Raw genomic sequence first — 11,947 nt, 5'->3', positions numbered from 1 at the left:
GCAACAAAACCCCCTAAGATCGGCCCCCCATGAAGTGCATCTCCTTCAACTGTAGGGGCCTGGCTAGCTCCCCAAAAAAGCTAGCCCTAAAACGAATTTTTGAGGTCGAACGCCCCGATATCATTCTCCTACAAGAAACCCTTGGTTCTGAAGAGTCTACCGCACGAGCCCTAGCCACAGTTGGAGCCCGATGGAACTTCATAGCTTCGGATGCCATGGGCAGATCGGGTGGTCTGGCGTTTGGATACAATCCCAGTTCCATCAGACTTGACTCCTCTTGGGGAGGTCAGGGATTCCTAGGAGCTGATATATTCTCGATTGAACTCGGTCTATCCCTCCGTATTGTCAACATATATGGGCCTTGCCATCAGAGGGAAAATTATTGGAGTCAACTCCTCAGTTGTAATCTATTATCACTTGATCACATTATCATAGGAGGAGACATGAATTTCTCCCTGGGATTCAGTGAATCATGGGGATCATCGGCCCAGATTGACCCCCTTACAGATTTCATGAGAAGGTTATTGGAGCAGCATGACCTCATTTATATCCCACTGCAGAAGCCTCAGCCTACATGGAGAAATAGAAGGACAGGATCGGCTGCCCTAGCCCAAAGATTGGACAGATTCCTGATGAAAGGCCCTCTGATTCATCGACTGCACACATACAAACAGTGGGTAAGCAATGGGGGTATCTCAGACCACTCCCCAATTGCTATGGAAATCCAGGGACCGCACCTGAAACCAAAAGCACCTTACAAGTTCAATCATCTGTGGCTACAAGACCCTAGCTTCTCTAATCTGATTACTGCATTCTGGAGAGCACACCCCATTGATCGAGAATCCTCGATGGCAAGGGGATTTGTTAAAAACCTGACTGAGCTCAAGCATATAGTGATCAATTGGGCCAGGGAGAAGAAGAATCGAGAAGATGAGCAGCTCATCAAGGAAGAAGAAGACCTGAATGCTCTTCTGGACGAGAGAAACAGGGGGTTCATAACACAGGATGACAAGACCCGACTCGTGGAGCTGGAAAATCAGAAGAATAACATATTAAAGGGTAGGGAGGAATCTATCAGGCTTCGTAGCAGAGCCACTTGGCTTAAAGCCGGAGATGAGAATTCCAGATTCTTCCACAACTTTGCCAAAGGAAGGAAAGTGGCAAATACCATATGGAACCTCCCTCTCCCAGAGGGGGGACTGGTAGACTCCTTTAACAAGCTCTCAAATCTGGGTACCTCACACTTCAGAGACCTATACAAGAACCCTGCAGGTACAAATCTGGCTGAAATCATAAACGTGGCCACACACTTCCCCAGATTTGTAGAAGAGGAGGAATCTGAAGACCTTGAAGCCCCCGTCACTATGGCAGAACTGGAAAGTACTATCAAATGGTTTCAAAAGGAAAAGAGCCCTGGGCCGGATGGCTGGACTATAGAGTTCTACATTGCCTTCTTTGATCTGCTGGGAGAAGATATCTTAAAGGTTGTTGAGGAAAGCAGGACCTCGAGTTGTCTCTACAACGCTATTAATTCCACTTTCATTGCCCTCATCCCTAAATCTGACAACCCATCCTCATTTGATGACTTCCGCCCCATATCCCTCTGCAATGTCCTCTATAAGATCATCTCTAAGCTCATTGCCAATAGGATCAAGCCCATTCTCTCCAGACACATCTCCCCTCAACAATTCGCATTTCTGGAAAACAGGCAGATCCATGAAGCCATTGGCTCGGCACAAGAGGCGATACACTCCATTTGGATCAAACATCTCAAGTGTATCCTGCTGAAGATAGATCTATCCAAGGCATTTGACCGAGTCAGCTGGCTTTATATAAAAATGATCCTTATTCACATCGGTTTTCCCCCCTCCTTAATCAACTGGATCATGGCGTGCATCACCTCCCCCACCTTCAGCATCTTGATCAATGGATCTACCTCTCATTTCTTTCACTCCGAAAGAGGGCTGAGGCAGGGTTGTCCCCTCTCGCCACTACTCTTTCTCTTGGTCATAGAAGCTCTAAGCAGACTTATCATCTCTGCAAAAAGGGAGGGGACTATCAGAGGCCTCAAAATCACCGAAGTATGTTTCCTCACTCACCTCCTATTTGTAGATGATGTCTTAATTCTACTGGATGGCAACGTTCAGGACTCAACATCTTTCACTCGCATCCTAGATCTCTTCTCAAAGGCTACGGGCATGGAAGTGAACAGATCAAAGTCCACTATCACCGCGGTGGGTACCACAGCAAATGAAGCACTCGTGGCCAGACAGGCGTTTCCTTATACCACCCAGCCACTGGACAGAGGCCTCAAATATCTGGGATATTGGCTAAAGCCGACATGTCAAAAGATAGCAGATTGGGTATGGCTAGTAACAAAGATAGAAAAAAAGTTAACATGCTGGAGTCACAGATACCTCTCCAGGGCTGGGAGACTTACCTTGATAAAATCTGTTCTTGAAGCTACCCCTGTATTCTGGATGGCATTAGCTTGGATACCCCGGAACATACTGGCTAAACTTCAACAGCTTTGCAATAGATACTTATGGGCTGGCAACCAAGACAAGCGCATCTTTGCCTGGATTGGCTGGAACAAGATTGCCATTCCCAAGAAATGGGGAGGTTGGGGGTTGAAGGAGCTCCCTATATTCGCAAAAGCACTAGCAGGAAAAATGGGTTGGGCTCTTTTGACGACCCAAAGTTTATGGACCAGTATTACATTCCACAAGTACATATGGCCACTCAGCATCTATGACTGGGCAAGACTCCTTGAGTGGAACAAAACAGGTATATCTTCGATATGTAAGGCTCTCTTACATTCACTGCCTCTCATTAGAGACAACCTGGTCTGGCGTATCAGACAAGGGAACAGTGCAAGGATAGGCCTTGACCCCTGGATGGGGAGTGGGGGAAGGCATTCACTACCTCAAGATCTGGTCGCACATCTCACAGAACGGAACATAAAGGTAATCTCACAGATTGCGGAGCATGACCAATCGGATATCTTCCACCAAGCTTGGAAATCAGCGCACCAACTAAACCTCTCTGGAAGATGGCACACAGTATGGGAAGAATACAGAGATGCCTTAACAGAATCACACATTAGAATCACAGAAGGCCCGGACGAACTTGTGAGGAACCAGGCAGAACACGGGGTATACACACCCAAGGATGGATACATACAGCTCATTGCACATAAAAAACCTAAGGTAATTGACAGTTGGTGGCAGAGTATATGGAAACTATCTGCTTCCCCACGTTCAAAGCTCTTCAATTGGTGCATTCTGCGGAATAAAATTCCCACCGGAGACCAGCTTATGAAAAGAGCCCAGCATGGCCCCACTTGGTGTGCGCTATGTAAAGCGGACTCGGAATCCACAGACCACTTATTCCTAAATTGTCGATCGACTTTGAACCTGTGGAAAAACCTCAAGCCTTTCATAAACTTCGCGGGCGAATGGGCGGGTTCTGATATCATTAGAGCATGGACTGATTGGGAAAATAATAACAGAGGTTCAAAAACTATCAATCTCCCCATCATTGTAAACTGGGCCATTTGGAAAACAAGAAACAGTGTGATATTCGATAACAAGCCAATTCACTGGCCACTGATAGAGGCTAGTATTGTAGCTGCACTGAGGGAACTACCCGACCCACCCCCTCCCTCTACTCGACATCCTGCCCCACCCCCTCCCATTGACCCAAGCACGCCTTGGGCATATTTCGATGGGGCGGCAAACCTGCAAAGATGTGGTGGAGGCATCATCCTACATATATCAGAGAATCATCACTACAGAATTAAGGCGGGGCTGGGCGCTGGTACCAATAACTATGCAGAACTCATCACTCTCCGCCACTTACTTCACTTTGCATTGAGGCACCACTGCACTAGCATCAATATATATGGGGATTCACAGATCATCATTAATTGGATAAATGGCACAGCTACTTGTCACATGCACTCACTCAGCATTATATTACATGAAGCACTGACATTCAAATCAGCTTTTAACAATATTACTATCTCTCACATCTACAGGGAACACAACAAGGGTGCCGATAAATTATCCAAGGAGGCAGCGCTGATGGACAGAGGCATCTGGGAGATCACAGAGGTTAAAGATCAGCAGGAACAAAAATATTTCCACCGACCGTATATAGACCCGGGATATCCAACCTTGGGTCTACAAGCAGCACAATAGGAACCGTTTTTTAACAGCAGTACTTACATAGACTCATACTGTTTTTTGGATATTTTGAAAATGATGAATAGGCTACTGTAATAGAACAGCATGCATACCCTGCGTGGTAATGCAATTTAACAGCACAACTGTTAATACTTGTAAAAAGCAGACTCTCTCATGTAAATTTTTGGCTTATTAATGCAATATTTATGGATTTTTCCAGAGGAAAAAAGGATTTGCTGAATAATAATTTCCTTAAGGAACATTCATATATTGTTGTTGTCCATATGGGTGGTTAAGCTGGTGGATATAAGCTTGATTTCCCCCAAGATAATAACCACCCCCATGACTCAATTGAGGTTGAGAAGGGGGTGCTCAAATGGATTGAGCGAGACTGGGTTAAGGGATCCCACCATCCACATAGTTGGTCGTCGACACATTACTTACATATGGAGGATTAATGTCAACCAATGACTATCCAATTTGTCCTTAAACATAGGGGGAACTGTAATTCCCCTACCGGTATGTGCATGTTGGGAACGATGCCCCCTAGCATTTGAACTTGGGGGTTTGAACTAAACAAAGGATTCCAACCAAAGGGGTTGTTGAATGGACCCGTGCTAACAGTGCTATTTAGAGTGATTTCCGATGATCCAGGAGTAGACACAAAAGGGGAAGAAATTGGTATGTACTGGGTTTTGCTCATGTTGGGTGTAACTAAGTTACGTAAACTTGGAATATTTTGGATAGTGGGGTTCACGATCAACGTTGTAGTATTGAATATCGATTGGGGAAGTGAGGGTGGACCACAATTGTCCACAAAAGCCCACGACTTGTTAGTCATTGACGGAATGGTCGGTGTAGGTATAGTGGAAGACATGGTAGGTACAGATGTAACTTGAATCAGTAGTGGTCCCAAAGGATCAATGATAGGAGGATTATAAGGAGGTAAAAAACCTTCAGTAAAGAAATATTTCAACAATATTGAGACTTTGGATGTACTGATTGATTCAATGTTAGATTTTAGAGACTGATTACTTGAAGATGGGTAATTCGGCTCACCGAGGCTTGGCGGATCCTCCAGACTCAACGGAGGAAGACCTTGTTGTCGCCGATATTAACGACGAGGGCCGTATGTAGCCACGGTGACCAATATATTTTATCAAAAAAAATTATGGTGATATTGATTATAGTCTCAATGATGACAAATTGGCACCTAAAAAATAAAAAATACTCTAAAAAGTCAATCAGCAAGTAGGGGATATGACTCTGTCTGATAATCACCATTTTTAGGAGTTGAAACCCAGTATTACAATGGATAAAAGAGAGAGCTGGCCAAATGTACAGTTACGATTACTCTTGAGCTTCACCTGAACCTCAAATTAAGGGGTCAAGTACTCTCGTGAAGATGAGCACCCTCCCAAAAACCGAAGTCATAATAGGTTCATCTATTTAGGTACCAGGGAACTGTGCCCCAGTCACCTTGTGTTCGTCCCTAAAAAGTATGGACACTAAGGTTACCTCAAATCATAGACACTACCGGGGGGGACATGGTCGTAGATAGTACGTTGTGTGGGCAGGAAACCTGAGTCCCCGACTCAGCTCCGATACCCCGAAGGGATCCCTGATACATAGAATACCCAAAGGAGATGTAATCGAAGGTGGGATACCTTCTTTCACATTCCAATGTTGTATTGCATTTCACTTCGCTTTGATTGGAGTGGTCCCGGATAGTATGAGTGCAGTAAGATTTTTCGTCTTTAACAACACTAGTCTCGATTTTATGATCTTAGGAAGTTAAATCACAACTTCCTAACCCAAGATCCTAGCTTAGACTAATATGTGTGTTTACTCCAAAAAGAGTTGTTGATTGATTTTATTACGAGATAAATTTTAAATGTACTTTGTTAATGTCTTCGGAAGGGGTGTTGACGTGTGGATCTTTATGGGACTCTGACACAAACCATGCAGAAAATGATTTTAATTTCACTTCGATGAATGAGTTATTTCTACAAGGAAAGGATCATTTATACATCAATTTGTACCATTCATCTGGTACAATAAAACACAATCACAACTTGCAGATATGCAAAGCTCTCTAACAACTTTAAAACCAAATAAATGCAGAATCTAATCAAATAAGAAGAAAAACTGTAAATATTTTGTATTTTCTTTTTCTTGAAAAACATAATCAGTTAAGTTATTTTCCTAAAAAGAAAAAACACTCAGGAAACAGGCAACCAAAAAAACATGCACAAGTGCAAATCCTTGATCAGACTATAGGCAGCTTCCCCAACCCAGGAGTTCACAGAACTGGTTGTTTATCAAGATTTGGTTGGCTAACGCACTTCAGAAGAGGACACAGAGAGTTAGTGACTGCACTAATGCTCTGTCTATAATCCAGCGTAGTGTTATAAAGCTCTGGTTGCACTGCTAGGGTGTGTTAGTGGGGTAGAAGCTCAAAAAGGAGTCTTTTGGAATCAGAACAAAAGTTGAGCACAGTGAGGAGGGTGTTGAATAGTCCTAAATGGTTAAAAAGGTAACCAAGAATTACAGGAGGGCCTAAAAGAAAAAGAGATATGGGAACTTGGTAGGAGAATATTGGGAACTAAGTATAATCCCTAGTAGAGTCGCCAATTCTGCTATATGGATTAATGCACAGGTGGTTGTGGTGGAAATACCCTCAAGAATCTTCCTGGGATCTTTGGAAGACAGATCCGATTAGCTACAGTTGGCACAAAGAAAAATGTACATATCCATATCAATGAAATGATAATCAATGTAGGAGGGAATATTTTTACCTCAGATCTTGGTTCAGTGTTGTTGCAGAACCCATTGTAGCGGAGTGGAAGACCTCTCAGCTAGCTCCTAGATCAATACTTGCACATAGACAAGACAAGAAGTAATACTACAGCATATAACCTTGATAATAAAAACAATAATACATAAATATATCTAATCAACATGTATCTAAGTTACTCATAACCTATGGTATTTCATAAACGTGTAAATGAATCATAACATCAACACCATGGAGTAGACAACACAACTGCGGGTCTATATTAATGATAGGAAAGAGTGATTACAACCATCAGTTGAATCAAGCTTCCCTTACTCCTCCATCTCCTCTCTCTCTCCCTTCTTAACCTCTTGGTGAACCAATATGTCTCATACAAAGTTTCGATAGTAAGTAGGCAATCCTTCCAATTCTTTCAACCTCTTTCATAATGCCCCAAGCCTCAAATATATAGAATGAGAGGCTAATCCTTGCCACCTCTTTCATGAGTTCCCTTTAGAAAAAGATGGAATGTCTCTATGATTTATTTGTATTTCCTTTTTCATTAGGCTTCGTTAGGAATAGAAATATCCTCAAACAAGTCAAAGATGGATGTTTCCTGCTTTTCGGGCTGACATATGAGTAAATAGTGGGATATTATTCAGTCAACTTGCTCCTTTGACCTTTTGAAACTCACCAAAGTTTACTAACACTGCCCCTAAGGCAACACAGAGAGTTACACTAGGGACTAACACCCTTGGTTCATGCCTGAGGAGCATTATAACTCTTCTTACTGGTTCCCGGGGAGCATTACCCTAGCAAACAGGACTGAACTTAGTCAATCTTTCAGCCAAACTGTCTTTCTCCTATGATCTAATGGGGTGGTCATTTTCCTGTATAACACCCTTTCCCTGCACAGCAGTAGTAACATCTTATTGCGAACCCGCCTCAACCCGCGCAAGGGGTAAATGGTGGTTCACATCATCCTTCATCTGGTGAATGATCGTCGACCATTTACACCTTTGAAATGGTTGATCTTCAAACACCAAAACTTATGGATCTCCAGTCACTAACACTCAGGATGTTGCCTCGAGTTCAAACCCACCGTCATCCAACAATCTTCATATCGAAAGGTCGGTTGCTGATCTTGTAATTCACCCCCCAAAAGAGGCACTTTGTCGCACAACACATAATACATTTACATGTATTGCCTAGAACTACAGTATTGTAGTATATTTGGCGCAAGCATCATCATCTATGTCTGCACTCTAACTATTGCGAACTTGTTGAGCACAAAGGAAAGCTTTTCTTTCGGCTATTGGTGCGGTTGACCCTCAGGATTCCATGCTAGCAATATTCGACATGGAGAAATGTAAACCTCCCCTTTCCCACTAGCTTGCATTTCAGAGCAAATTTTTTCGAAATGACAAGGGTACATAGAACTATCATTGATGAAGGTGCTTCGATTTGCGTCATGTCTACTTCAAGTTGGCTCACTTTGGTTTCTCCAACCCTCTCTCCGTCATCAAATTCCCTTAAAGCTTTCGATGGCCATACATTCATCCCAAAAGGTTACCTTGTCGACTACCCCATCACTTTGAGTGGGAAAATGGTAATGGTGGACATTGAAGTCGTAGATTGAAAACTCGACTACAATATTCTTTTGGGCCACAGTTTGACTTATGCCATGACTTCAATCATGTCTACTATTTTTCACATCATCCTATTTCTAATGGATGGAAGAATAGTCACAGTGGAACATATATCCTTCGGCACCCCATATTACTCCCCTTTGCCTAGCACCACTGTACCTTTAGTGGTTGGCATATTTGACTCTTATGTCAATATCGGTACCGGTCTTTTGAAGTGTTCTTCCCTGATGGGTTTCTTTCCTCTCCCACTGCACGCAGTTCCACAGATGATTTCTATGGTCTCCACTATTCCTCATGACCCAACCAATCCATGGATCCTCCTGGCCCCTTCAGACATTAATTCTTATAGAGAAAAATGTCATTGTAACTAGTCGAATTTGCCTATCAAGCCATTCAATATGCATCTGATTCTCCTTTCACTTTGGTCATAGCCAATGGTACCACGTCCTCTCCCAAAACTTCTCCCTCTAGTGATCTTCTCAATCAAGTCCTACCCTCAAATGAAGTTATTCGAGAGATCATGTGTTTATAGGAGTGACCTTGGGAAAAATCTCACCATTGCATTTTGATATCTAATTCAGACACGACCCCTATACAAATCTTGTCCTTTGAACCACTTGAGATCGTTCCCTCGAGTTATAAAACCGTCCAAATTTTAGATTCAAAAGGGAACATGGGTAACCTTTCAAACACAATGCTCATTGATGTCTCAATCAAGACATCCATCATGGAAAATATACAGATTGGAGTCGATTGTAAACCTGAGGAAATTGCATGCTTCATCTGCCTTTTCAAGGAATTATGCGATGTATTCGCTTGGTCTTATGAGGAAATGCCTAGGATAGATCAGTCTATCGTCGAGCATGAGATCAAGGTTTATGACAATGCCAGGCCTATCCGCCAAAGACTCTGACTAGTCCACCCCCGCAAACTGCAGCCATCAAGACTGAGGTGGAAAAATTATTACATGTTGGTTTCGTTTACCCCATTCCTTTGACGGAATGGGTTTCCAATCTGGTTCCTGTAGATAAAAACAGGGTACCATTCGGCCAATGTGTTGACTACCGGGATTTGAACATTGTGTGTCCAAAAGATAATTATCTGACACCGTTCATTGACCAAATAATCGATGATTGTGCCAGTTATGAATCCTTCTCATTTTTGGATGGCTTCTCAGGCTATAACCAAATCACCATAAAACTTGCAAACCAGCACAAAACTGCCTTCATTTTTCCTTGGGGAATATTTGCATATAGAAAACTCCCATTCAGTCTAAAGAATTCTGGAGCAAACTTTCAACGGGCACTGGTCACGCATTCCATGATATCAGACACAATGTTCAAGCTTACTTCGACAACCTTCCAACCCATTCCAAGAAGTGAGCCCGACACCTAGTTCATCTTCGAGAAATTTTTCTTAGGTGCAGGTTCTATAACATACGTCTAAATCTGCACAAATGCATTTTCTTTGTCGAGTCTGGATGCCTACTTGGTTTCATTGTCTCCAAACACGAGATTAGGGTTGATCCTGATAAGGTAAAGGCAATTACTCAATTACTCGTGCCACAATCCATTTTACAGCTCCAACGTTTGCAAGGGAAAGCAAAATTCTTATGATGATTCATCATAAACTATGTCGAGATAACGAAGGATTTATGCACCTACTAAAGAAGGGAGTACCATACTTGTGGGATGATCAAGCCCAACAATCATTTGATGCCTTGAAAGAGGCACTTATATTTGCCCCACTACTTAGTGCTCCCAACTATTCGCGCGACTTTCTCCTATACTTGGCAGCCTCACCATCCTCTATTGGTATGGTATTGGTTCAAACCCATGATGATCTTAGTGAGCATGTGATCTATTATCTCTCGAAAGGCCTGGCTAGGCCCGAACTCTGATATTCACATGTGGAAAAGTTGTCCTTGGTAGTTGTCTTTGTTGTCAATCACTTCCGACACTATATACTACTGCAACAGACTACCATCATCGCTTTGGAGAATCCCATGAGACATATTTTGTCTCATCAAGTCATTGGAGGAAAATATTCCAAATGGATTTTTATCCTCCAGCAATTTGATTTGGTTTTTGCCACTACCAAGGCAAAAAAATCCTTAGTCTTCGCAGAACTATTGTCGGATCTTCCCATTGTCGATCCAAATGAGATAGCCCATGATCCTCTTCCGGATGAATCTGTTTATCTAATCGACTCAACTGACCCTTGGTATGGTGACATTCTTGTCTACCTCCAAGTGCAATGATGCCGCCCTGAACTATCGTCAGGTGACCGTCATCGCATCCGATGACAAGCTCGGCACTATTTAGTGTTGAACAATACTTTATTTCATGGTGGTGTTGATACATTTCTTTTATGTTGCCTCACTCATGAAGAGGCAGAACATGTTTTAAATGACTGCCATGCTGGGGCATGTAGAGGTCATCTTTCTGGCATGGCTACTGCCCAGAAAATTCTACGCGCAAGATACTATTGGCCGACCTTGTTTAAAGATTGTATCAAGGCAATACAGTAGTGCCACCCTTGTCAAATGTTTACAAAGAAAATGCATGCACCCCCGATGCCTTTGCCAACTGAGGCATTGACTTCGTCACATGAAAGCCCACTTGCTCTGATGGACACAACTACATTATTGTCGTTGTGGACTACTTTACGAAATGGTTTGAATCCATTCCCACTTTCCGGGTTGATGGATAAACTGCAGTGTTATTCATGTTCAATCAGGTGATCTATCGTTTTGGTGTGCCTCGCACGATCATTACAGATCATGGTTCTCACTTTTAGAATCACATGATGTCTAAATTAACATTGTTGCTCTGTTTTAGGCAGGAACACTCTTCCTCCTACTACCCCCAGGCTAATGGCCAAGTGGAAGTCGTTAACGGCATCCTAAAAACCATGATCCATCGGTTAGTAGGAAACCAAAAAACCCACTGGCACCATATGTTATATCCTGCATTGTGGACATACCAAACTTTAGTAAAAATTGCTATAGGCTTTACACCATTCCAACTCACTTATGGCCAGGAAGCAGTACTACCTATCGAGTGCCAAATTCCTTCATTGAAACTCGGTGTTGAACTCTTGCCCAGAACCACTAACGAAGAAGAGGGCTTAAGATATCTCAATCAACTGGATGAGACTCATCAAGATGCTGCACTAGCCCTCGAAGCCCATAAGCATCGAGTCAAAGCCCAATATGACAAAAATGTCAAGCCTCGTTCTTACCAAGAGGGTGATCTTGTTCTACTCTATGATCAAAAACACAACCTCTTGGGAGCAAGAATGCTTCAACCATTGTGGATCAGTCCATATGTCGT

General features: G+C 42.8%; 1 protein-coding gene across 1 annotated transcript; it reads left to right on the top strand.

Annotated features, from left to right (window-relative positions):
- Positions 1-215: 215 nt before the first annotated feature.
- LOC149222144 (uncharacterized) lies at positions 216-4,202 on the top strand. Its single transcript, XM_089387517.1, has 2 exons — positions 216-1,484; positions 2,148-4,202. Exons 1-2 carry the CDS (start codon positions 216-218, stop codon positions 4,200-4,202), a joined length of 3,324 nt encoding a protein of 1,107 aa, XP_089243643.1.
- The last annotated feature ends 7,745 nt before the right edge of the window (positions 4,203-11,947 follow it).

This window comes from Pinus tabuliformis, chromosome Q (genome assembly GCF_031772625.1).
Source record: "Pinus tabuliformis cultivar Carrire ecotype Pingquan chromosome Q, CPIR1, whole genome shotgun sequence".
NCBI lineage: Eukaryota > Viridiplantae > Streptophyta > Pinopsida > Pinales > Pinaceae > Pinus > Pinus tabuliformis.
Note: the sequence above shows the minus strand (reverse complement) of the source record. Positions and strands in the feature narration are given on the sequence as shown.

What these genes read in the sequence shown, in the direction of transcription:
- LOC149222144 (XM_089387517.1), top strand. Translation starts at nt 216, where the DNA reads ATGGGCAGATCGGGTGGTCTGGCGTTTGGATACAATCCCAGTTCCATC. An exon ending in TGGGAGAAGATATCTTAAAG is followed by an intron (nt 1,485 to 2,147) that starts GTTGTTGAGGAA and finishes GGCAACGTTCAG; the next exon opens with GACTCAACATCTTTCACTCG.